The sequence below is a fragment of the Phocoena phocoena genome, chromosome 3 (assembly GCF_963924675.1).
Source record: "Phocoena phocoena chromosome 3, mPhoPho1.1, whole genome shotgun sequence".
In the NCBI taxonomy this organism is placed as follows: Eukaryota; Metazoa; Chordata; class Mammalia; order Artiodactyla; family Phocoenidae; genus Phocoena; species Phocoena phocoena.
This window is the reverse complement of record NC_089221.1, coordinates 170,985,240-171,011,581: the sequence shown is the minus strand read 5'-3', so window position 1 is coordinate 171,011,581 and position 26,342 is coordinate 170,985,240. Positions and strand designations below refer to the sequence as shown.

At 54.6% G+C, this 26,342-nt stretch overlaps 1 protein-coding gene across 1 annotated transcript; it reads right to left on the bottom strand.

Moving 5' to 3' along the window:
- Positions 1-1,596: 1,596 nt before the first annotated feature.
- Positions 1,597-18,270, bottom strand: GNA15 (G protein subunit alpha 15). Its single transcript, XM_065874356.1, has 7 exons — positions 17,744-18,270; positions 9,928-10,112; positions 8,162-8,316; positions 7,409-7,537; positions 4,931-5,060; positions 3,564-3,717; positions 1,597-2,567 (listed from the first exon to the last, which is right to left on the bottom strand). Exons 1-7 carry the CDS (start codon positions 17,886-17,888, stop codon positions 2,341-2,343), a joined length of 1,125 nt encoding a protein of 374 aa, XP_065730428.1. The 5' UTR covers positions 17,889-18,270; the 3' UTR covers positions 1,597-2,340.
- Between the last annotated feature and the right edge of the window lie 8,072 nt (positions 18,271-26,342).

The following is a 26,342-nucleotide window of genomic DNA, read 5'->3' as shown; positions in this document are numbered from 1 at the left end:
TCATGAGAAAAACATCAAACGAAACTCAACCAAAGGACGTTTGACAAAATACGTTTTAGGAGAGGTATCTGGGAACGTGACCTTCTTTGGAAATAGGATCATTGCAGATAGGATCAAGTTAGGATGAGGTCATTTGGGCGGGCCTAATTCAGCGTAACTGGTGTTTCTGTAAAAAGAAAATTTGGACACCGACGCACACAAGAGGAGATGGCCACGTGAAGACACAAGCAGAGACGGGAGGGACACAGCCACAAGCCAGGGATACACAGAGCCACCAGAAGCTAGAAAAGGCAGGAAGGACTTTCCCCTAGAGCCTCTGGAGGGAGCACGGCCCTGCTGACACTTTAGTCTGACTTTGCCTCCAGAACTGTGAGAGAATACATTTGCGTGGTTTTAAGCCCCTCTGTCTGTGGTACTTCGTTACAGCAGCCCTGGGAAAGTAAAAGCTGTTCAGCACTCCTCAAAACTGTTAAGGTCATCAAAAATGAAGAAAGTCTGAGAAACCATCACAGCCCAGAAGAGCCTAAGGAGACGTGATGATGAAATGTCGTGTGGGGTCCCAGGACAGAAAAAGGACATTAGGGGAAAAAAGGAAATTTGTTGGACTTCAGTTAATAATGGGTCAAGGGCTTCCCTGGTGGTGCAGTGGTTGAGAATCTGCCTGCCAATGCAGGGGACACGGGTTCGAGCCCTGGTCTGGGAAGATCCCACATGCCGCGGAGCAGCGGGGCCCGTGAGCCACAGTTACTGAGCCTGCGCGTCTGGAGCCTGTGCTCCGCAACGGGAGAGGCCGCGATAGTGAGAGGCCCGCGCACCGCGATGAAGAGTGGCCTCCGCTTGCCACAAATAGAGAAAGCCCTCGCACAGAAGTGAAGACCCAACACAGCCATAAATAAATAAATTAATTAATTAAAAAAAAAAAATCTTAAAAAAAAATAAATAAAAATAATGGGTCAATATTGGTTCATTAATGGAAAAAAAAAAGTACCATATTAATATATTAATAATACGGGAAATCAGGTGTGGTTTCATAAGGCAACCCTCTGTATTCGCAATTTTTCTATAAACCTAAGACTATTCTAAAAATTAAAGTTTATTTTTTAAAAAGAAAAAAAACCAAAAAACCTCTTGAATGAATAATAGAATCTTGGCTTGGCCACCACCCAGGTGTTTAGCCTTAGTCAAATTATTCAGTTTCTCTGTGCCTCGGTTTTCCTATCTGTAAAATGGGGGCGATGGGGTTCGTGCTACATGGGCCTGCCCTGAGGATGGTGGGAGACCAGGATCTGGAGTAAGTGGGGTCATCATCATCTCCATCAGGGATAGGTGGTGGCTGCTGCTGGAATTTTGGGTGAGTAGCAACAGAAGGTCAGCTCAAATGTCCCCGGGGCCAGGGAGAGAGGCTGAACTCCACTTCCTGGCTCAAAGTGCACACAGTCTCACACAGCTCTGTGTACCATGCCCTACACAAGTGGGTGCACAAGTAGAACTTCTTCCTTCCTTGCTACCCTGCCCGGGACAGACGACCTGAGATGGGACCGCGCGGGGCAGGGGGTTGGTTGTTAAAACAGGACGCCCCTAAGAAATCAAAGATCTCCAGAATGTCATTTCTTTAATGTCCACCCTTCAAGGGGCCCCGCAGAAGGTGAGGTAATAAATACAGAAGGTTTAAGATGCAGCACGCCCGGCCCCCAGCCTGGTAAGGAAGTGGGGGCGGGGGATGCCTGTAGACCTCGGTTTCCTTCATCTGAAAACTGGGGCAGAACACTCTTCGAACCACGAGGCTCTGATACTGCGGCGTTTTCTGGGCGTCTTTCTCGTAAGAAAACGCAAGTCCCTGAGCTACGCAGACCTCAGGCTGGGATGCGGCTCCTTTCCGCTAGGGGGCGCCAGAGTCCGCGTCCCTCGGCTTGAAGGACCACTCCCCTGTCCCGGGGCTGGTGCATCACCCCCAAAAGGGTCCCAGACCCCTGCCCAAGGGGGGACATACCTGGAGGTGGGGGTCCTGAGAGAACCCCATCCACCCAAGTCCTGGAACCCCTGCTCTCTTCACCCTTTCCTGCACCCCGGCCTCCCAAAAGGCCATTGTGCTCCCTCTCCAAGGGGATACAGTGAGTCGAGGAAAGGAAGACACAGAGGCTGTTCTGCTGAGGGGCGGAGAAAGGAGGAGGCGCCGATCGGCCTTCCACCCCGGCTCACTCGTGGCCCTTCTGCCACCTGGGCCTGGGGCTGGAGTGACAAGGGGCACCTGGGTTCGCTGAGCGCTGGCCCACCCCACCCCCACCGCCCTCAGGTCCCGCCTGCCACGCGCGGGTCTGAGTCCGGAGCGTTGGGCCTAGGTCACAGCAGGTTGATCTCGTCCAGGTAGCGGGCCAGGACTGAGTCCCGCACGTCCTTGAAGACCTTGCGGATGTTCTGTGTGTCCGTAGCACACGTGTAGTGGCTGAAGAGGCGGCGGGAGCGCGAGCCCTTCCTGCTCCCATCTGTGCCGTCCACGCAGCTGTTGTACATGCCAGTGTACATGTCCAGGATGAACTTCTTGGCTGCCTCCGTGTCCTGCTTCGGGCCTGGGGACAGGGGTGGGCAGTCAGGGCACACGGCTCACAGGGCAGGTGGGAGCCTCTCCCTCCTGGGACCACGGTGGGCTCTGGAGACCCTGTCCCCGATATGGGCAGCAACAAGGCTGCAGGGACCACCCACCAAAGTTCCTGCCTGCCACCGCCATCTTTTGCCTCTCTAGCTGGTCACTTGACTCAGGCCAAGCCAATAAGAGCATCAGGTATGTGTTCATGCAGGTCACATGATCTGGAATGGACCAATGACACTGGTCTCTGGGACTTTGGGCTGAACGGTGTTAAAAAGAGACCGTCTCTCTTGGCTGGGCTTGGAGCTGGGGGGATGGGAGCCTGGAACTGCAGAGAAAGACATCCTGGGGAGGTGCAAATGGGGAAACCGAGGCTGAGAGAGAGGGGGGAAGGATGGCCATCCTGGTGAGGCACACATGCGATTCCCCCCACCACCATCTCACATTCATATATATATATATATGAATATTAATATATATATTCATATATATATATATAATGAATGAATGACTGGTGTCCTTATAAGAAGACAAGAGACAACCGGAGACAAAGTCATGTGGTGACAGAGGCAGAGATTAGAGACATGCATCTACAAGTCAAGGAATGCCAAGGATTGCAGGTGACCACCAGAAGCTAGGAGAGAGGCCTGGAACAGATTCTTCCCTGGAGCCTCCAGAAGAAACCAACCCTGCTGACAACTTGATTTCAGACTTCTGGCCTACTGAACTGTGAGGGGAAAAATTTCTGCTGTTTTCAGCATCCAGTATGAAGGCTTCTGTTAGTTTATCCCCATTCTACAGAGGGGGAAGCTGAGACTCAGAGATCTTGGGCAGAGGACAAAGATGGGTCTGGAACTCAGGCCTGTCTCATTGCATTTGAAACCCCACTGGCTCTAGGCTGGGGTAGGACCTGGACCAGCATCTCTCTTGGGAGCTGCTTTTGGGAAGTGAAGGGATAGAAAGTTCTAGAACCACTCACCCCGGAAACTGGGGAAGTAGGTAGCCAGGTGGGAGGTGGGGATCTTCTCTTCCAGGATGTCGGTTTTGTTGAGGAAGAGGATGACGGAAGTGCTTTTGAACCAGGGCAGTTCCAGGATGGTGCCAAACAGGGCCAGGCTCTCCTTCATTCGGTTCTGGGTTGGGGGGCACAAGCAGGTCATTGATCCAGACGGCCAGCTGGGCCCAAACAGGAGCCCTCTCCCCACGTAGAGATGGGGCTGTCGGCCCCCCATCCAGCAGCTTGAGGCTCCCCAATTCCCACCCAGCTGGGTCTGAGGGTGGTGTGGCCAGCTGCCTATGTATGCCCGAGATGATTTTGTGCCTGTACCGGTTTGGGTAGTGTCCCCCCCCACCCCCAAAATTCATGTCCACCTGGAACTTCAGAATGAGACCTTATTTGGAAATAGGGTCTTTGAAGATGTAATTAGTTAAGAATCGGTCACACTGGAGTAGGGTGGGCCCTAAGTCCAATGTCTGGTATCCTTATAAAAAGGGGACTTAGGACACAAGGAGATGGCCACGTGAAGATGGAGGTAAAATGGGGTGCTGTTTCTATAAGCCAAGGGATGCCAAAGATTGCCAGTGGCCACCAGAAGCTGGGAGAGCCTGGAACAGATTCTCCTTCACAGGGAACCAGCCCCACTGACACCCTGACCACAGATTTCTGGCCTCCAGGACTATGAGACGATACACTTCTGTTGTTTCAGCCCTCCCCCACCCCCATGCCCACCACCTCCCAGTTTGTGGCACTTCCTCACAGCAGCCCTAGCAAACTAGGACATCCCGTGTGGCTGGACTGGAGCAAGATCTGTGTCAGAATGACCTCAAATTGATTCTATCTGATTCAGTTTGAAAGTCGAAGTTATAACATCTGATCCTTGGATCCCGAAACTGTCTATAGGAAAATTTAACCCTGAAAAGTGCACATGTCAGAGATGATAATGTGTCCGACCTTCACACCGGGGGTTAATTAGGAGAAGAGTTCACGAAAAGGAGAAGAATTCTGAGTAAAAGCAGGACATTGTCCCCATGACCCACATTCCCAGGATAGCTTACATTGTGCTTCAGGGGGTGCAGGGGTGTGTGTGTGCCTTGAGGCTTGAGTGTCCGACTCTGTGTGTGTGTGTGTGTGTGTGTGTGTCAGGGTCCTGGCCTCACAAATGCTTGTAGATCTGTGTGTTGGGGTTCAATGGTCTGACCACAAAAGAGTGGACGGTGAAGCTCAAAGCCACGCCAGACACACAAAGACCCACTCAAGAGTGCCTGCTCAGCTGTGGGTCCCCGGGCCAAGATGGGGGTAAGAAAAGCAGGGGAAATGGTGCCCCTGCATCCATCGTGGCCCCTCACCTCTTGGTTGTTTTCCTCCAGACACTGGTCGTATTCGCTCAGCGAGGCCAGGTAGATGAGGGCTATCACATTCTCGAAGCAGTGGATCCACTTCTTGCGTTCTGACTTTTGGCCCCCGACGTCCACGATCCTTACCGGGAAAAACTCCCTTTCAGAGTTCAGGCCTAATCGGGAGCCCCATGACGAGGGGTCCCAGACCCCAGTCATGGCTGGGACATGCCATGAGCAATATTAATAGCAACAAGAATAGATGCCAGCCACCTTGTGTGTTACAGCATTTCACCCCAGGGAGCAAGTATCGCTATTATGCCCATTTTATGGATGAGGAAACTGAGGCATAGGGAGAGAGGGCACTTTCTAGAGCTTCTGCTACACTGGGCTGCCTGATTTCTACCCCATGGTAGAAGACAGCTGGTTGCCCTCACTCTGCCCTGGTTCTGGCTGGGTGACAAGAGGGAAATTGCAGATTGTCTCCAGAACTGTTTCCCATCAGCTGTGTTCTAGCTGACCGTGGGAGTGTCCAGTGGCCACACAGATGGGCAAATGCCATCCCCTCTGTGTGTGGCCCAGGGAAAGGGTTCGCCTCCACCCCCCGACACACCACAGCAAAAGCCTGGGCCCTCCTGCCTTTCTGTTCTCTCTTCTAAGAAACGTGGGTTACTGATAACAAGCCCTGTGTCATTTCCCCAGGGATGGGACCATTACTCAGGCAGCTGGAAGGAAACGCCAGAAGCCTCAGAGCAAGAAGAGACTTGCCCTGCTGTACCGGAGGAAAATCCAGGCTGATGCCTGCAGCTCCTGATTCCTGAAAGCAGCCTCTCTCATGATCCTCAGATTCCCTCAAACCCCGTATCCAGAGCGGGGTGTGTGATGCAGCGGTTGAGACTGGGGCTCCGATGGCTGAGATAGGTGTGGGGTATGCTACTTGCCAGCCTCTCAGCTCGGAGTCTCAGTTTCCTCTGAGCCCTCACCTTTGGCCTAAGAACAGACTCAAGTTTCCCCATCTGATAATTCCCCTCCTCGGCCCAGCCTTACTTCTGAACTTCCCCAACCACTACTTTTACTCCTAAACTTTTACCAACTCATCCATCCATCTATTCATCCATCCAACCAATCACCCACCCACCCATCTATTTGCCCATACGTCCACATACCCACCCATCAATCCATCCATCTGTCTATCTATCCATTTATCCATTCATACATACATACACCCACCCACCCGTATACCCATCCATTGATCCTTCTATCCACCCACCTACCCATCCATGCATCCATCCATGCATCCGCCAACCCATCCATCCATCCATCTTTCCAACCATCCACTCACATTTCCAGACTTCCACTCTGACCTTCAGCTGATCATCACCAGTGAAGCAAACTCAGCCCCTAACTTTGAGGGTCTCTCCATATAGTGGAGGAGACCCAATGCAAACAGATAAATTATGAACGTTCCTGCTAAGGACTATGGCAGAGGCCAGAACAACATGGGGCCGGGGGAGGGGGTGTTCGGGGAAACAAGGGATCAACAAGGGTGGGTTGGACACTGAAGGGTCTCAAGCATCACCCTGCACCCTCCACAGGTCCCTGCCTAAGGTCACTGAGGATTCTCTAAAGGCCACTCCCAGAAGTCGCTTCTCTCACTGCATTCTTCCTGACCTCTCCTTGGCCTTTGACACTGACCATGACTCTGCATGGACCATCCTTTGCTGCACTGGCCACCCACACCTCTGGCTTCCAGCTCAGGCCTGTGTGCGCCCAGCCACCTCCCAGATGCCCCAGACCCCTCAGACCCAACCTGCCCCAAATGAGTTCATCATCTATTGTAACACCTCCTATCCTGCCACCACCACTGTGGCTCCACCATCTACTCTGTCACCTTGATGGGAAACCCATAGGGAGTCACTTTTGACTCTCTGCCCTAAATCCCATGCTCATCTAGTCCTGCCCATTCTACATCAGAAAGCATTCTCGCACTGACCCCTCATTTCCATCCCCAAGGCCACTTCCCGGGCACTTCCCAACTCTTTCTGCCTGAACCATGGCTCCTGCCTTCTCCTGGGTCTCCTGACTTCCAGCTTCAACCCTCATTTGGGGCTGGGGAAGCTCAAAGGGTGAGCTTCCCCAGCCCCAAATCAATCCCTCTGGTCTAGCCCTGACTGCACAGTCTCTGTCTCTTCCTTCCCATCACCTCCTAGCTCCAGTGAACTCCTATTCATTCTTCAATGCCCTAATAACAATGTCCCCTCCTCCAGGAAGATGTACCCTCCCAGAGCTCTGGGGGCTCAGTTTTGGCTCCCCCAGGTCCCAGTCCTGATTCCATGGAGGGGCTGGAGGTGTCTGTGTCCAGCCTTGCCTCCTTCAGCCTGGCAGCCCCTTTGGGGGCTGGGACTAGGCAACTCCTACTCATCCCTCAGTGCCCCAGTTCCTTTGCCCCTCCAGCAGGAGCCTTCTCCACCCACCAGGCTATGCGCTCACCGCAGGTTGGTTTTCTGCACGGAGAAGCAGTACTCGTTGATGCCGGTGGTGGGCATGCGGCTGCGGAGCACGTCCTGCGAGGTAGGGATGTAGCCCTCCTCCGTGATGCGGTCCAGATTTGACAGGTAGCTGTAGAGCCAGAAGCCCTGAGTCTTGGCCTTGAAACCTCCCTTTGCTTCTCAGGCCCACCACCCAGGGCCTGGTGAGGACCTTGCTGGGGGAAAGAGAGCCCCCAGGGCAGGGCCAGGATCTCTGGGGTCCCAGGTGGCTCAGGAGCACAGCCCAAGGCCATGGGAGCATCGGGAGAAGCAGCTTCACCCTCAGCAGCGTGACCCCCAAGGACAGTCTCACTGGCGCGGGCGTCACCCTGGGAAAACTGTCACCCCAGGTGTGTCACTGCCCCAAGAACAGTGATAGCTTGGAGCACTAGACACCCAGCGTCGTACCCAGGACAGCTTCACGGCATGATGATGAACAGCGTCACCCCAGAAACGGTGTCACCCCAGGAATGATGTCACCCCATGAACAGTGCACCCCAGGAGCTGTGTCACCTGGGGAGCAGCGGCTCCCCAGGGACGGCCTTCCCCCCCGGGGCAAGACCACCTACAGCATTCCCAGCGGTGGGAGCTGGCCAGCCTGAGGCCCCTCTGCCGGCTCCAATCCCTGGGACTGGGTCTCCTCTGGCTCCGCCTTGGCACTGCCTCGCGCTCGGCACCCCGACCCCGCGCCTGTCCCCGCGGACCGCAGACTCACTACACTGCCGAGTCGAGCAGGTGGAAATCGCGCCGGCGCTCGTAGCAGGCGCGGATGCCGGAGTCCCTCCACAGCCACTGCATGGCCACGGCGTAGTGCTTCTCGAAGGTGGTCACCCTGTAGGGGTCCTGGCTCATGATCAGGTTGGCCCGGTGCTGGGGAGGGACAGACGGACAGGGGCGGGTCAGAGCAGCCGGGCGGGGCGGGTTGCCCTCCTGACGTCTCCACCCCCTTTCGTGCCGGCGTCCATCCACAAAGGGTGGGCACAGGTAGAGCGCACCGCGGCGCGAGGGGCCAGCAGGGGCTTGCTTGCGTGCAGGGAGAGTCAGTTCTGGGTGACCCTGCCTGGCGCAGTAACCTCTTCTCTCTCTGTCCTCCTTTCTTTGCACCGGAAGCAGGCACTCCTGTTGTTCATGTCTGAAGATAGGGTCTTTACAGAGGTAATGAAGTCACAATGAGGTCATGAGGGTGGCGCTAATCCAATGTGACTGGTGTCCTTGTAAGAAGAGGAGATTGGGACACAGACACACACAGAACGATGACCACATGAGGACACAGGGAGAAGACAGCCATCTACGAGCCAAGGAGAGAGGCCTCAGAAAGAACCAGTCCTGAGGTCTTGTGGGTTGGAACCCTCATGCACTGCTGGGGCGATGCAATCTGGTACAGCCATTGTGGAAAACAGTATGGAGGTTCCCACCAAAATTAAAAATAGAGCCACTGGGAATTCCCTGGCGGTCCGGTGGTTAGGACTCCACGCTTTCACTGCTGAGGGTCCGGGTTCCATCTCCGGTCGGGGAACTAAGATCTCACAAGCCATGTGACATGGCAAATAAATAAATAATTTTTAAAAATAGAGCTACTCTGTGATTCAGCAATTCCACTCCTGGGTATTTATCCAAAAGAATTGAAACTGGGATCTTGAAAAGATAATCTGTACACCCAGGTTCACTGCAGTGTTATTTACAGCAGCCAAGATGTGGAAAGAACCTAAATGTCCATCGATGGTTGAATGGATAAAGATAGATATATCTCGAATACTATTCAGCCTTTAAAAAGAAGGAAATTCTGCAACAGGGGACAATGTGGATGAACCTTGAAGACACCATATTAAGTGAAATAACACAGTCACAGAAGGACAGATCCTGCACGATCCCACTTATATGAGGCATCTGGAAGAGGCAAGTTCATGGACACAGAGAGTAGAATGGGCTAGGGGAAGGGAGCTGGGGTTGCTATGAATAAAGTTTCCCCTAGGCAAGCGGAATACATTCTAGAGCTCTCCCTGATGACGTTGTGTCTGCAGTTACTGATACCGCATCGTGCGCTTAAAATTTGCTAAGAGAATAGATTTCAGGTTGAGTGTTCTTCACACAATAAAATAAAAATTTTAAAGAGAAGGGTGATGTGACGCACAGGCTGCATAGCACCCCTCCCCCCAGCATGGTAGGGCAGGGCTCAGGAACCAGTCCACCGTACTAATATTTCTAGAACAAAACGCCTACTGACTCAGGACTCCTACCAGGCACCGTGGGGTCCAAGGGAGAGATGGCTGAGCCCTGGGGGTCCACGGGGAACCTGCGAGGTCGGTGGGGGGACCCGCTGGTGCTGAGCTGCCTGGAATGCAGAAGAGGATCCCAGGAAACCTTGGAGGAGGTGGTTCTCAACAAGGACTTAGGGGATCTGAAGGGACACGGTCCCACCCCGGAGTCCTAAGGAAACCCCTCCCAGTGTGGCGCCCATGCGGTGAGACCCGGGAGGCTCACCTTGCTCTCGGGCCAGCTGAAGGGGATCTGCAGCCGTTCCATAGCCTCAATCATGGTCTGCATGGACACGAAGATGTTCTGGTAGACCAGGCTGCGGAAGCTCTTGCGTTCCTCCTCCGAGTAGCCCGCCCCGTGGATGATGCGCATCTGCTTGATGAATGTGCTCTTCCCGCTCTCGCCCGGGCCTGGGGAGATGACTCCGCGGTCAGCTCAGCCCCCCGGGGCTCCCACCACCCGCTCTTCCCGCTCTCGCCCGGGCCTGGGGAGATGACTCTGCGGTCAGCTCAGCCCCCCGGGGCTCCCACCACCCGCCACCTCCCGCCGCTAAGGCTCAAATCCCCGCTCTGTGATCCTGGGCAAGCAGCTTCATGGCTCTATGTCTCGGTTTCCCCACCTGTGAAACGTGGTTTGCTGGGTGGACGTGAGGAGTAAACTAGCTCATTAAAAGTTTGTCCCTGGGGCTTCCCTGGTGGCGCAGTGGTTGAGAGTCCGCCTGCCGATGCAGGGGACGCGGGTTCGTGCCCCCATCTGGGAGGATCCCACATGCCGCGGAGCGGCTGGGCCCGTGAGCCATGGTCGCTGAGCCTGTGTGTCCGGAGCCTGTGCTCCGAAACGGGAAAGGCCACAATAGTGAGAGGCCCGCATACCGCAAGGAAAGAAGAAAAAAAAAAAAAAAACAAAAGTTTGTCCCAGGAGGGGCAGCAAACCACGGCCTGCCGGCCACTGTTTTTATTTTTAATTTTGGGGTTTTGTTTTGTTTTGTGTTTTTGTTTTTGTTTTTTTGCCACACCACGCGGCTTGTGGGATCTAAGTTCCCCAACCCGGGATGGAACCGGGGTCCCCTGCGGTGAAAGCGCTGAGTCCTACCACTGGACCACCAAGGAATTCCTGACAGCTGCCTGTTCTTGCATGGCCAGCAAATTTTTACAGTTTGCATGGTTTTTATATTTCTAATTCTTTTCACCCTTACAGTTTTTACATTTTTGTAATGGTTACAGTTTTTGCGTTTTTTAATGGCTGAAAGGAATCCAAAGATTCCTTTTTGGTGACACCTGAAAATGACATGAAATTCAGGTTTCAGGGTTGGTCAATAAAGTTTTATCGGCACATGGCCGCGCCTTGCTGTATACAAATTATCTAGGGTTGGTTTCTCGGGACAGCTGCAGTATTGAGTAGTCAGAGACCCTCTGGCTTGCAAAGCTGAAAAGATTTACCATCTGGCCCTTTACAGAAAAAGTCTGTGGACCCCTGGCCTAGAGTGTGCTTTGACATAGTGAGAGCTACATTCCTGTCCACTATTATTAGCAATAGTAGTCTTTACCATGATTATAATTACTGTTATTATTATTCGCTATAATAATTTCAGGAAGAGAAAGTTTTGTGAAGGAAATACAATAAGATAAATAGATAAAGAGTGATTAAGTGACTACTACAGCTAAGTGTCACAGAAGGCTTCTCAGTGGAGGTGACATTGGCATTGAGATCTGAAGGCTGGGAAGGTTGCTCTCGTGCCAAGATCTGGAGGAGGGAGCACCAGGCAGTGGACACAGCACGTGCAAAGGCCCTGGGGCAGGACCAGGCCTGGTGTGTTGGAGGAATAGCGAGGAGGCCTGTGTGCTTTGAGCTGAGTGAGCGAGGGGGAGAGAGGGAGGAGGTGAAATTATGATTGTGGAAGGGGTTCTAAGGAGAAGGGGGCTTTGAGTTAGGCTGGGTAATCTAGGAGGGCTTCACTGAGGAGGTGACATCTCATCTGAGAGCTGGCAGATGATAGAATTCATTAGAAGAGAAGGGGGAATAGCATTCCCAACAGCAGGCACAGCACATGCAAAGGTCCTGGGGCAGGACCATGCCTGGCATGTTGGAGGAACAGCCAGGAGGCCTGTGTGTCTGGGGCAGAGTGATCAAGGGGGAGAGAGGGAGGGGGAGGGCAGGGAGGGGACAGGGCAGGTCATGCAGGGCCTTGTGGGCTGTGGGTAGAGGAGGGGTGGGGCCTGACTCAGGGGCTCACAGGTGGCCCCTGACTACTGAGGGGAGGGCAGGTTGGGGAGGGGTGAACCCAGCCAGATGGGACTGTTCTGGTCCAGGCTGGACCCAGGTGGCCACGTGGAGCTAGAGAGAAGAGGACATATGCACAAGATATTTGGGAGACAGAATACACACGACCTTGCTGATGGACCAGAGTGGGGAGGGGGTCCTTGCAGGCTCACCTACAGAATCTCCAGGGCCAAGTGCTGGATGAAACCACAGGGCCCTTCTGAGTGCAGGGTCGCACGTCAAAAAGCCGGTCATGGGTCTGGGATAGTAACACTAGAACCTTTGGAAGCTCAAAGAGCAAGGCCTGGCTCCCTGCTGTCTGAGCCCTGATATCTCCCTGTCTGAGCCTCTGTTTTCTCGTCTGTGAAATGGGCATGATAGCCAGGCGGGAGGTGTGGGGTCGGGAACCACCTCCAACACCTTGTCACCCTGTCGGCTCCTGGGGGACACTGGTGTGGGTGTCCCTCCAGGGGTGGGGAAGGGGACTTGTGCAGGAGGAACTGGGAGCAGCAGCAAAAAGGGAAGGGGTGCCCTGGCTGGAGCCAGAAAGAGGAACAAGGAGCAGAGGAAACACAGCAGGGAGGAGGCGGGGAGTGTAGGAAGCAGCAGAGGACGGGGTAGAACTCTGTTGTACCGCCCCTGGGGGGCTCTCGTCCCCTCCCACTCCCAGCAATTCTGAAGGCAGCGAGGGCAGGACCCAGCGACACCGCTGCACTCGAGATCCAAGGAAAAGAGTCACTTTTCTATGGCCCTAAAGGACATTCATGGAGAAACTGGGAATGCCAGCGGGACGTGATGGTGACACCTGCTCACCATTGCCCTGGGGGGGTCTTTGCTTTTTAGTGGGACGTAAACCCACTGAAGTACCTGGGGGGGAAAAGGTGTCAGGGCTGCAACTTTACTCGCAAACGGTTCTGATAAAAATGAATACGTATGTATTAAATATAATATATAAATGTATAACAAATAAACTATAGCTATGCATTATGTAAATTATAAGTATATACACATATACTTATATATAATGTGTGTGTATACATATATATATATAGAGAGAGAGAGAGAGAGAGAGCAGGGTGGGATGGGATAAAGGGCATGTGATAAAATGTTAACATTTGCAGAAGAATCCGGTGCAACTTTTTTATAACTCTGAAAGTATTTCAAAATGAAAAGTTAAGAAAGGGGAAAAAAAAACCTTCAAGGGCTTCCCTGGTGGTGCAGTGGTTAAGAATCCGCCTGCCAATGTATGGGACATGGGTTCGAGCCCGGGTCCGGGAAGATCCCACATGCCGTGGAGCAACTAAGCCCGTGCACCACAACTACTGAGCCTGCGTGCCACAACTACTGAAGCCCATGCACCTAGAGCCCCTGCTCTGCAACAAGAGAAGCCACCGCAATGAGAAGCCCGTGCACCTCAATGAAGAGTAGCCCCCGCTTGCCACAACTAGAGAAAGCCTGCATGCAGCAACGAAGACCCAACGCAGCCAAAAATAAAAAAATAAACTTATTAAAATAAAAAAAACCCTCAAATGCCATGTGAGATGCTGCCTTGGAGTCTGGAACAGAAAAGGGGCCGTGGTGGAAAAACCAGTGAAATCTAAATCTGGAGTTTAGTTAACAGAAATGTAATGGTACTGTTCCCACATTAATATCTCAGCTGTGATGATCACACGGCACTTATGTAAGATGTCACCACGAGAGGAAGCTGTTTAGGAGGAGACGGGAACTCTCCGGACTATCTTTGCCACATTTCTGTCCTTCGAAAATGATTCCGAAATAAAAAGTTTCCTGCAAACAAACCAACAACAAACAAAAAACGCCCCACAGTTCCACAATCTGAAATGCTTCAGTAAGAAGCCACATGTGTCTCAGATTCCTTGGATTTCAGGACGGGGATACATCAAACTCAATAAATATTCCTGCAGTAGAACCTCTGACTACCACAGGCAGTGAGATAAACCCACAGCCTCGCCTCCCACTGGGAAACCTGGGAGATGGGCTGGTGTCCGGAGCTTCTGCTATTTGGAGGTGGAAGAGGTACCGTAAGCCCCCCTGTCCTCCTAGGGTGACGGGGGGTCCACACGCACCAGCTTGCCCGAGCCCACAAGAGGAATGGCTCTTGGCTCCACATTTCGCGTGGGGCAACTGAGTCCCAGATCGGTTGGGTCATGCAGCTGGTGGGTGGTCAAACTGGGACTCAAACCCGGTTCTGAGTCCAGAGCTTACGGGCTCTTTAATAATCATTCCGGGAAGTTCCCCAGGCACTGCCTGAATTATCGTCACTAAGATTCCCACTGTTTTCCCATTCGCAGTGGAGACGTGGGGGCTCAGAGAGGTGAAGTGACTTTCCCAGGGTCACACAGCTACTGGAAAAGCAGAGGAGTAAACACAAGCCCTTGTGGATCCTTCACCTTCATCAAAGTATCAGTTTCTGTGATGTGATGTTTCTACGGACGCTCGGAAGCTCGTTGGCTCCTCTGGGTGCTGCCAAGACGGCGGTGAGACCTACGGCAGGGGGCTGCACCCTTTGACCTTCCTCTGGGTTGCCCCCAAAAGTGTGGAGAACAAAGAAAGATCTCACCAAGAAACTTAATTTTTATTTATTTATTAATTTTTGGGTGCGTTGGGTCTTCGTTGCCGCGTGCAGGCTTTCTCTAGTTGCAGCGAGCGGGGGCTACTCTTCATTGTGGTGCGCGGGCTTCTCATCGCGGTGGCTTCTCTTGTTGCAGAGCATAGGCTCTGGGCACGCTGGCTTCAGTAGTTGTGGCACATGAGCTCAGGAGTTGTGGCTCACAGGCTCTAGAGCGCAGGCTCAGTAGTTGTGGCACGTGGGCTCAGTAGTTGTGGCGCACGGGCTTAGTTGCTCCACGGCATGTGGGATCTTCCTGGACCAGGGCTCAAACCTGTGTCCCCTGCATTGGCAGGAGGATACTTAACCACTGCACCACCAGGGAAGTCCGCAACAGTTAATTTTGTTGAGATGCACCGATTTCTTTTTTTTTTTTTCCTCTTCTGTTTCATTAAAGAAAAAAAAAATATCCTGGTTGCCACCCACAGCTTGGGTTTTGTGACTCACAAGTGGCTCACAACCTGAAGTCTGAAAAACTCCACCTTTGCGGCTGTGACTGTCCTGGAGCCACTGAGGAATCAGGAGTCTCTCTGTTCCCTCTCCTTATGTGGTTCAGCAAGCCCCCCAAATGGGACTGGGAGCTGCGGGGAGAGCTGTTGCCACCTGGTGCGTCCTCGCAGCCAGACGGGAAGTGATTGCTTCCTTCTGGGAGTGGGTGAGGAAGTAGAAACTTGCAGAGGCCAGGAGCCGTGCCAAGCCCCAGGCATCGCGAGACACTGTGCAGCTCCTTCCATGGGTGATGGCAGTCCCAGCCCCGCCACCCTCCCCCAGGAAACTGGGCCACTGGGACACAGGGAGCTGCCTGAGAGCAGACAGCTCATCTTCTTTGCCCAGCTCTGCCTCAAAACTGGCTGCAGACCCCAGACCTATCCTGCCGCCGCCCTGGGCCTCAGTTTCCCCATCTGTCATTGGGCTTCTGTAGAGGCACGTTCACAGGGCAGTCAAGCGTGTGGACTGTGGAACCAGAATTCTAGGTTCCGATCCTGGTTGTGTGACCTTGGGCAGGTTGCTTCACCTCTCTGGGCCTCGGTTTCCCCGTCTGGAGTGGTTCCTACCTCACATAGTATGGACAGAGCTGGCTCCTTTAATTGCCTTATTCTGAGTTTTCCCCCTCCTCAACGTGGTGACTACTTCCTGTCAGGGACAGACCCCCCAGCCCCTTGGCCTTCTTCCTCCAAAGGGTCTGCCACCTCCCAGAAAAAACAAAAAAACAAAACAACTTTTGGATTCAATTCCTGTTTTTAAGGAGGGCAGGTGTGGAAGCAGCTCTCAGGGCTTGGATAGGGGTGTTGAAATCACAGTCCAGCGGGCTGTTCATAGGGCCACCATCTGTGCTTGGGCATGTGGACAACCTCCCCTCTCCCCTCTCCCACCCCTACCAGCAGAAGTGGCTTCCTGATTTGGGACTGGCTGTGCCGTGGTCAGTGGGGCAAGGGACTTTCCCAGCTCCAGGAAGATATGGTACAGCTCTGGGGAAAATCATCCCTGAAACAGGATTCATTCATTCATTCATTCACTCATCGATAAATCATGCATCGGGTATCTGCTCTACATCAGGTCACCGTACTCCTGAAATAGATGCTGGGGACACAGGAGTGAATAAGATGGACATGGTCCTCACCTCTGTGTTGCTTGCTGTGTAACTGGAGAGACGGACAATAAACAAGGAAACAAGAAAACACCTGAGAGAGAGCGTCAGCGAGTGAGTGGTATGAAGAAAAATCAGGCGAGAAAGAAAGATGGGGCTGACTTTGAAGCCCGGGAAATCAGGGAAGACTTCTCTGAGGAAGTGACACTTGAGCTGAGACCTGCCTTGAGTGAAAGGAGTGAGAGCACCAGCCATGCAAAGGCTTGGGGGATGCTGAGAGCCCTTGGCAGGGAGAATGGCAAGTGCAAAGGTCCTGAGGTGTGGTTAAAGAAAACCTGAGATGTGCAAGGAAGTATCACTAACACTGCCAAACCCCTAGCCCAACAGGTCAAGAAAAATGGAGCAAAGACAAAGAATGAAAAAGGAGACATCACTACAAATCCCACAGACATGAAAGGATGACAAGGGAATGTTATAAACAACTTTATGCCTATACATTTGACAACTTTGAAGAAATGGACAAATTCTTTGGAAGATACCAATAACCAAAGCTCACTCGAGAAGGAATAGCCCTATTTATTAAAAGCTAGTAAATAACATATATGTACTAGCCTAGCTATTACAGAAAATGAATAGAGATAGCTATGAAATTAAATTCTTAATTAAAACCTTCCAGGCTCAGACAGCTTCACTGGGGTCCCATGCCCCCACCCTCTCCTCTCTCTCCACCCCTCAGGGCTGCCCCTTGCCACTGAGCAAGAGAAGAGAGAGGACGGCCATCCAGATGACCAGGCTCTTTGCCCCAGGACAGGCAGATGGGACTTTGGAACACTTCCCCGGCCCTCGCTCAGGGCTCAGGCAGTCCCAGGAGACCCTCCAAGGCTGGCATCCCTGGGCTTAGGCCAGCAGGGTCATACACAGGGCAAGGTGGCTGGGGGAGTGGACACACGTGGACAAGAAGACATGAGGTCTCAGAGGCTTCCAATCCACCACATCCAAGTCACCCCCACTCCCTCACCCTGTTCTATTTTCCTCCTGTTCTTCGTGCTGCTGGAAATTATTTTACCTGCTTATTAGTTTGGGGACTTAACATCTGTCTCCCCCACCGGAAGCTGAGGTCCCCAGAGGCAGGGACACACCCCATCTCCTCTGCCGCTGTGCCCCCACGAATTACGCAGTACGTCTTGAATGAATGAACCGACCAGTCAATCAATCAGAGGCACGTGGCAATGCTCTCTCTGCCCACACGACTCGTGCTGATAAACCACCAGAACAGACCCAGCGCTCCAGAGGGACGGGAGGGTCTCGGAGGGCGAGGCTGGAGCTCCCCGGGCTGCGCGGCTCATTCCCTTCCTGTGACGCGGAACCGGTGGGGCAGGCCAGGCCTGCCCGACAGAAGCCAGGCCGCCGGCCCAAACCGCCTCTGCTCCTGCAGATGCCCAGGAGATGGCCGGACCGCGGGACGGGCCCACAGCTCACCCCTTGGGACTAGGAACCGGGCCTCAGTCGACTTATCCTGAAAGTGGGCTCCCAGGCTGTCCCGCCCGGGGTGGCCGCGGACTCACCCAACAGCAGCAGCTTCAGCTCCCCTCGGTCCCGCTTCTTCTGCTCCAGGAGGATCTTGTTGATTTCCTGGTCGATCCGGGCCGCCGACTTCTCGTCCTCGGTCAGGCACCAGGGGCAGCAGCGCCAGGTCAGCGAGCGGGCCATGGTGGGGCCTCAGCAGGCACCAGGCGGCATCGCCCCCGCCCCCGCCCCCTCCCCCCGGGAGGCACCCCGGCCGGCTGCTCCGGGGTGGGCTTCTGACAGCCGGCGGCAAGAGTCTCCCTCGTCGTGGGGGTCGCCCCCCCTGGGACCCCCGGCTTCCCGGCCTTGGGCACCCGGCGGCCCAGCTCGGCGAGGCCTGCGCGGCGGGTCAGGGGTGGAGAAGGAGAGGAGATGCCGGCTTAGGGCTCCCCGCCCACCCCCAGACCTGCCCGGCCCGGCCCGACAGGTTGACGGCAGTAGAGCGAGAGGTGAGGTGGGCGCCCCGGGGGAGGGCGGGGCGGGGAGGAAAGGCCCGGTGTCTGCAGTCTGGGTCTGCGCTGGGCCTCCTTCCTCATTCTGGAGAAGGGGTGGACCCTGTCCTCCTGGGCCTCTGACGCCCGGCCCCGGCCACCCACCTCTGCCCCTCCTCTGGGCCAATTAGAAGCAGTCATCAGAATACCCCACAAGGTCTTTTTTAAAAGCACAGCCAGGGCCCAGCGTCACTTACTGTTTTAAGCGCTTTTGTGTTTGACGGGGTGGGGGTTGGTCATGCGGACAGCACCCCAAGTTCCTTGCCATTCCCGCTGCACAGATGGGGACATAGAGGCACAGCCAGGCAGTGACAACCCCCGGGGAGCCTCTCCCACCCGTGGGGCCTCAGTCTCAACTGCAGAGCTGGCAGCTTTGGGACTTTGGAACCGGGCCATTCATTCTTCTTGCAAACATTTATGCGGCGCCTACTGTGTGCCAGGCATTCTACGCACAGCAGGGACCCAAATGACAAAAAACCCGATCTCCCTGCCTTATGCTCTAGACAGACAGATAAAGAAATACCTTAAATATATGTATATCTAAGCCTATCAGATGGCCATAAATTGTGAGAGGAAAATAAAGCTGGGAAGGGGGATGGGAGATTGGGGTGGGGGCTCATGTGTGGCTTGAAACAGGGGGTCAAGGAAGGTCACTCTGAGAAGACAGGCATTTGGGAGGAGAAGTTGGACAAGCAGCCTGGACATAGGGGGACCTTGGGAGTCAAGCCCGCATCCCAGCGAGGCCATGAGGCCCCCGTTCCCTGACGACTCAGCCCTCAGGACCTTAGAAGCAGGAGGGGACACAGGGGTGGCTGTGTAGCTGCGTCCCCACAGAATGTCTCCAATCCAGCAGCTCTTTGCTGTGTTTGGGGACAGAATGCTCTTTGAGAGGTTCTAGAAAGCTCTAGAAAGTTCCCAAACACCCCTCCCCCCCCAGAGATACACAGAATCCGGGAGACCCCGGGCCCCTCCCACAGGCACTGGTGAGGCACAGAAAGGGTGCGTGCTGTGCCTGAGGTCACACAGCTGCAACTGTCTGCCTGTGCCACGCCCCAGCTGGCACCAATGCGGTTTTCTTCGCTGTTGATTCATAACGACCAGCAGATGGGAAGTTCGATAGGGGCCCCGTTGGGTCACTGGGTCCTGGCAGGCACTGCCCTGTTCAACCCCGTTCCCACCCCCAACCGGATGGCCGTGAGGAGGGGGTGCTCCCCGGGGCCTGAGGCCTGGGTGACTTCCCACTACCGGGGAAGGTGAAGAAAAGCAGCAATAATAATCTGGGCCACACAGAAGCAGAACGGAGGTAACCAGCTTGGCAAAACCCAGAGGCCAGGCTGAGTCACAGACTGGAGGGTGGATGGCAGGGCAAGGCCGGGAGCACCTGGGGCCACCCGCTGTTTCCCAAAGGACACCAGGCCCCTAACCCATCACACAGGGCCAGGGCGGCATCCCGCTGACTTAAAATAAAAACAGGCGCCTTGATTCCCCCTCCTCTGGGGCCCATACTCTGTGAATTTCTTCAGCCTCACAACAAATCTTTCCACTTCCCCAAACAGGCGAGGAGCTGCTTCCTCTCCAGATGAGGTGCCATCCTGGCGGGACACCTGTCACCTATTAGTTCATTCGGGAATAACAGGGTGAGCTGTGTGTGTGTTTAAAAAATACACACACACGGACTTCCCTGATGGTCCAGTGGGTAAGACTCCACGCTCCCCATGCAGGGGGCCCAGGTTCCATCTGTGATTGGGGAACTAGATCCTGCATGCTGCAACTAAGAGCCGGGGCAGCCAAAAAACGTATATTAAAAAAAAATACACACACAGACTTCTCTTGCAGTCCAGTGGTTAAGACTCCACCCTTCCACTGCAGAGGGCGTGGGTTCCATCCCTGGTCAGGGAACTAAAAATTAAAACACACACACACACACACACACACACACACAAAAAAAACACATAAAACATGAACATATAACCTAATAATTTCCTGTGAAACTGATACCCACGTGATCCCCACCCAGGCCAAGATTCAGGGTATCGTCAGCCCCAAGAGGGTTCCCAGATACCCGTTCCAACAAGACCCCCTTCCTCCTGCTGGGCAGTCGGTACTGCACCAACTTCTATGGTATTTCTGTGTTTGGGGGGTATTTTTGGTAACAAGATTTATTTTGCTTTTTGTTTTTTCAATTTACATGGCTTGGTAGGTGCTTCCTTTGGTGTACGGTTTTGTGTTTTAACAAATGTACACAGTCATGTAAATTATGGCTAAAACAGTTGACAGAATATGGTCTGTCACCTGAAGAACCCCCTCCAGGTACCTCTTTATAGCCAGACCCTCACCTGAGCCCTCACCCCTGGAAACCATCGATCTGCTTTTTTTTTTTTTTTTTTTTTGCGGTACACGGGCCTCTCACTGTTGCGGCCTCTCCCGTTGCGGAGCACAGGCTCCAGACGCGCAGGCCCAGCGGCCATGGCTCACAGGCCCAGCCGCTCCGCGGCATGTGGGATCCTCCCGGATCGGGGCACAAACCCGTGTCCCCTGCATCGGCAGGCGGACTCTCAACCACTGCACCTCCAGGGAAGACCGATCTGGTCTTTGTTGCTATGGTTTTTTGAATCTTTTTGAGACTGTCATATACATGGAATCATACACTGTGTAATTTTTGAGACTGGCTTCTTTCACTTAGCATCTGAGATCCGCCTATGCAGTGAGGCATGTCAGGAGCCGTCTCCTTTGGACTCTTGGGTAGTTTTCTGTTGTGTGGGTTCGTCACCCTTTATCTGTTCACCCGTAGAAGGCCATTTGGGTCGCTCCCAGTTTGGGGGTGATCACGGACAGTGCTGCTGTAAGCATGCATTATAGTCATCATCCCTGCTCATTTCTCTAGGATATTTCTAGAAGCGGGATGGTTGGGTCATAAGGTACTTGTACGTGTAACTTTGTAAGAAACGGCTGAATGCTTTTCTGGTGTGGCTTTCCCATTTTGCACGCCCATCAGAAATGCCTGAGGGGGGCTTCCCTGGTGGCGCACTGGTTAAGAATCTGCCTGCCAATGCAGGGGACAAGGGTTCGAGCCCTGGTCCCGGAAGATCCCACGTGTTGCAGAGCAACTAAGCCCGTGAGCCACAACTACTGAGCCTGCACTCTAGAGCCCGTGAGCCACAACTACTGAACCCACGTGCCACAACTACTGAAGCCTGTGCATGTAGAGCCCATGCTCCACAACAAGAGAAGCCATCGCAATGAGAAGCCCGCGCACCGCATCCAAGAGTAGCCCCGGCTCGCCACAACTACAGAAAGCCCGCAGGCAGCAATGAAGACCCAATGCAGCCAAAAATAAATAAATTCACTAAAAAAAAAAAAAAAAAACCAACTGTGGAACTGCTGGGTTACAAGGTATTTCCCAGATATTAACTCTCTTTTGCCAAAGTGCGTGTACCAATTTACAACCCCAGTAGCTCTGGTAAGGTTTTTTTGTTTTTTTTTTAAATTTTTGCCCGTGCCACCGGGCTTGCAGAATCTTCGTTCCACGATCAGGGATCGAACCCGTGCCCCCTGCAGTGGAAGCCCGGATTCTTAACCACTGGACCACCAGGGAATTCTCTCTGATGAGTTTTTTTTTTTTTTTTTTTGCGTTACGCGGGCCTCTCACTGTTGTGGCCTCTCCCGTTGTGGAGCACAGGCTCCGGACGCGCAGGCTCAGCGGCCGTGGCTCACGCAGCCAGCCGCTCCACGGCATGTGGGATCTTCCCAGACCGGGGCACGAACCCGTGTCCCCTGCATCGGCAGGCGGACTCTCAACCACTGCGCCACCAGGGAAGCCCCATCTCTGATGAGTTTTTTATGGACCTAAATTTATCCCATCCAAAAGTCTCTCCTTTATTCAGAAATGACGATCTCCTTGCTGTTCCTTTGGTATGAGAAATGCCCTTTCTGTTTAATGAGGAATAGGATGTCTACATGGTTTTACAGTACCTCACAGTCCTCAGCTGATGGGAGGCCACAGCTGGGTCATTCCCTGGCCACTGCCCTTGGCCATACCCAAGGTCATGCCCCCGCCCCCACCAGGGCTGGCCCAAGGCTGGGGTACAAATGTCCATCCCCTCCCTTTATTAACTGATGAATCACGGATTTGATTCCACTTCTGCGAGTATATCCATACCGAAAGCAGGTTCTCCAGAGGGTCTTTCCCACCCAAGTTCACAAAACCATGATTCACCGCAGCCAAAAGGAGGAAACACCCAGGATCCCCTCGCCGGCCACCTGGGCCGGCTTGGTGGGCGGGGCACTCGGGCTCGGAAGGTTTTCTGTCTTGAAAGCCTCCTGGTTTTGTAACAAGGGCCCTGCGTTTTCACTTTGCACCGGGTCGCGGCTGGTGCCCAGGCTCGGGGGCGCCGCCTACCGTCAGGGCAAGGGCCCGGCCGCTCTGCGCCTCGGTTTCCCTGTTGGAACCGGGATGCGGAGAGGACCTCCGGAGCGGATGCACGTTCGCGCGGACGGGCGCGGAAAGCAGGCGAGCGGCACCTGCCGGCCGCGGGGGACATGACGGCCAGGCGCGCCGGCAGCATCCGCGGGTTCCCTCCCTGCACCCACCTCCCGAATCCCACTCCCTCCTCCGCCTCCACCTGGGACCACTCCATCACCTCCCACCTGGTCCAGCTGAGTCCCCTCCATCCGGGTCCCTGGTTCCGCCCTCAGCCCCACAGTCTGTCCTCCCGGCAGCGGCCACCAGAGGGCGCCTGTGAGCACTGAGTCAGGCCCTGTCCCGCCCCTGCCCACAGTCCTCCAGGGTCCCACCTTCCTGAGGGTAAAAGCCCAAGTCCTTCCCGCGGCCCACAAGGCTCTGCACGACCTGCCCTGTCCCCTCCCTGCCCTCCCCTCCTCCCTCTCTCTGCCTCACTCACTCTGCTCCAGACACACGGGCCTCCTTGCTGTTCCTCCAATGAACCAGGGCTGGTCCTGCCCCAGGGCCTTTGCACGTGCTCTGCCCTCCACCTGGCAATCCCCTCCCTCAGACCACAGCATGGCCCCTTCTCTTCACGTCTTCCAGCATCCTATTCATACGCCACCTTCTCCAAAAGGGCTTTCCTGAACAGCCTGCCTGAAATGGCCACTATCGCTGCCCATGACTCTTCCCTGCTTTTTTTATTCATAGATTGAGTCATGGTGATAAGTGCTGTCTCCCTGTATATGCAGTGCCTAGGACAGTGCCTGGCACACACGGGGCCTTCAGGGCATTTCCATCCCGCTGATGAATGAGTAAATAGAACTGGAGGGGGATATGGAGAAATGCGACCCTGGCGTACAGCTGGTGGGAAGGAGAAATGGGGCAGCCGCCGTGGAAACAGCCTGGCGGTTCCTCAAACGGTTAAACGTGGAATCGCCATTTGACCCAGCAATTCCACTTCTGGGTTTATAGCCAGTAGAATGGAAAGCAGAGTCTCAAAGAGATACTTGCACACCTGTGTTCACAGCAGCGTGATTCACGACAGTGAAACGGGGGAAACAACCCAAGTGACCATCGACGGATGGATAAACAAAGGTGGTCCATCCACGCAGTGGAATGATTCAGCCTTAAAAAGGAAAGAGATCCTGACACCTGCTACACCATGGATGTACCTGAAGGACATGACGTTCAGTGAGAAGCCAGACACAGAAGGACAAATACTGTGTGATTCCACTCACATGGAGTGCCTGGAGGAGTGAAATCCATAGAAAATAGGATGGTGGGGGCCAGGGGCTGGGGGAGGGGCGGGGAGTTATTGATTAATGGGTATGGAGTTTCTGTTTGAGGTGATGAAAATGTTTTGGAGACAATTACTGCTGATGGTTGCACAACATTGCAAATGAAACTAATGTCACTGAACTGTACATTTGAAAATGGTGAAGCTGGTAAGTTATATGTGTATTTACCACAATGTAAAAAATATTTTTTTTTAAGGAAAAAAAGACTGAGAGATGGCAGGGAGATCACTGGTCCAACATCTTGGTTCGCAGAAAGAAATGGGGCCGGGGGAGGGGCGCGTCTTCCCAAGAGGATCCTCGACAGTGAGTGGCCAGTTGGGCCCAGAGCCCAGGCCCCATCTCTGTCCCCTGCCCCCCACGAGGAAGAGTTCCTCTTGCAGGATGCTCCGGCCCACAGCACAGCACATTGACCTGAAGTCAGGGACCCTGGGGCCGCAGTCCGAGCTCAGGGAAGGAGGTACGCCCCGGGCGGCCGAGCTGTGGCTCCCGTGACCTCGGACCCCATCCTGAAGGTGCCAGGGCCCCGCAGGCCACACAGGAGTCAGGTGACACCCCGGGGACCTCAGGGCCCCTCTGCTGCCCCCCGCCCCCAGTCAGGAACAGGAAATAAGCCACAGGGGGCCGAGTGTTTAGGAACAAAATTTATTCCAATTTAAAACAGAATTCATTTCAGGAGAAAGGTATGAAAAGTCTATTTCCATCACGTATCTCTGGATTAAGGGGTCAGGGCCCCGACACGCTGCCTGAACCCGGACAGCTCCGGCCACAGGAGACTGGCACTGAGCCGACGGCGCCCGCCCCTCAGCCCGCACGGACAACACATGCATTTCAAATGACAAAAGGTTTAAAAACAGCATTTTTATATAATATTCTTTTTTAAATAGATTAAGGTTTAAATTGTCTGAAATCAGGACTGTTTAATATACAAGTACAAGCGGGCGAGGTCACCCCCGCCGGCCGGCACGGCCCCTCACACCACTGGGGCGTTGGCACTCGGAGGGCAGTTCTGCTGGGTGATGTGACACAGCGGTGGGGGTAGGTTGGCACTCGGGCAAGCGCCTCAGAGGTGAGCGGGCCAGGCGGGGAGGTTGGGCACAGCAGCCGGGCTTGCCCCGGGATCTTGGCACTCCGGCCCCTCCAGAAGTTAACACTCTGGATGCGCCCCCCACCGCCTCCCCCTCGAGGGCCTGCCCCGGCTCCCTGTGCGTTGTGGGCCCCTGGGAGCCCACCGCCAGCGGCACCACCGTCCCCGGCCACACGTCAGGGCTATGGCACAAATCCCCGCAAGTGGACGCACGGCACCAGAGAGGGCCCTTCGGGTGGAGATACCCGAGAACAGGCCGAGAAGCCTGCCCCCCACCCTGGGCCCTGCGTATCAGGCACAGGAGGGAGGTGGGAGGCGGACGGACGGGGACAGGGCTGGTGCGGGGCTGGTCTGACGTGTGCGCTGTTTCTCTGCACTCCCTGGTCAAGGGCCGCCCTGAGCACTCACTCGCAGGGCCCAGGTGCGCGGGGCAGGTGCGGGGCGCCACCGGCGGGCCACTCCCGTCACGTTGGTGCAAGAAACCAACCACACAAAACCAACCACTGCAGTGCTCAGCCCACGCCACACGAGACGGCCACTTCCTCCCCCCAGAAACCGGCCCTCAGGCCCTCGGGGAGGCCCCCTCGGTGCGTGGCCGTGGCCAGGCTGAGGGCCCACCTCCAGCTGCCACGAGCCCCGACAGCTCGGCTCCGGGCAGAGTGCGGGGCGGTGGGCACCTCCCAGCCACCCACAGCCCTGCCAGGGCGACCCTCCCTGTGTCTCTGCCTCTCGGGGACAGACCTGAGAAAATTCTGAAAGAAGTCCCTACCCCACCCTCACTGCTTCCAAACTGGGTACAAAATGGAACAAAACAAACAGTGGCTCCCAGTCCAGGCGGGCTTCCTCGGGGTTGGGGACCGGGCCCAGAGCCCAGGAGTGCTCCCAGCGGAAGACCTGGAGAGCCCCGATGCCCCGGGCCCCCGCAGCAGGCAGGGCTGTGAGACAGGGCCCCAGGGGCTGCTTTTTGTTTCCTCAAAAAAAAAGAAGAAATGGTTAGGCACTTCCCAGGGCGGGTAGCGGGGGGCGCCACCCACCCCCACGTCTTGGAGTCCGGGGCAGAAACCCGGCAACAGTGGTGAGGGCGTCAATAACTTAAACAAGGAAGAAAGAGAAGTCCCAGCCTCTGCGTCTCCACGCCTTCCGAGATCAGAAGAAAGCAGGCCGACAGCTGTCCCCGGAGGCCGTGTCTCGCGCCACTGGGGGCCAGGTCTCATCTCTGCCCGTCTTCTGTGGGTTCTCTTTTTATTTCTTTTTCCTTTTTTGTTTTTTTTTTTTTTTTTA

What these genes read in the sequence shown, in the direction of transcription:
- GNA15 (XM_065874356.1), bottom strand. Translation starts at nt 17,888, where the DNA reads ATGGCCCGCTCGCTGACCTGGCGCTGCTGCCCCTGGTGCCTGACCGAG. An exon ending in GCTGAAGCTGCTGCTGTTGG is followed by an intron (nt 10,113 to 17,743) that starts GTGAGTCCGCGG and finishes TCATCTCCCCAG; the next exon opens with GCCCGGGCGAGAGCGGGAAG. An exon ending in TCAGCTGGCCCGAGAGCAAG is followed by an intron (nt 8,317 to 9,927) that starts GTGAGCCTCCCG and finishes GTCCCTCCCCAG; the next exon opens with CACCGGGCCAACCTGATCAT.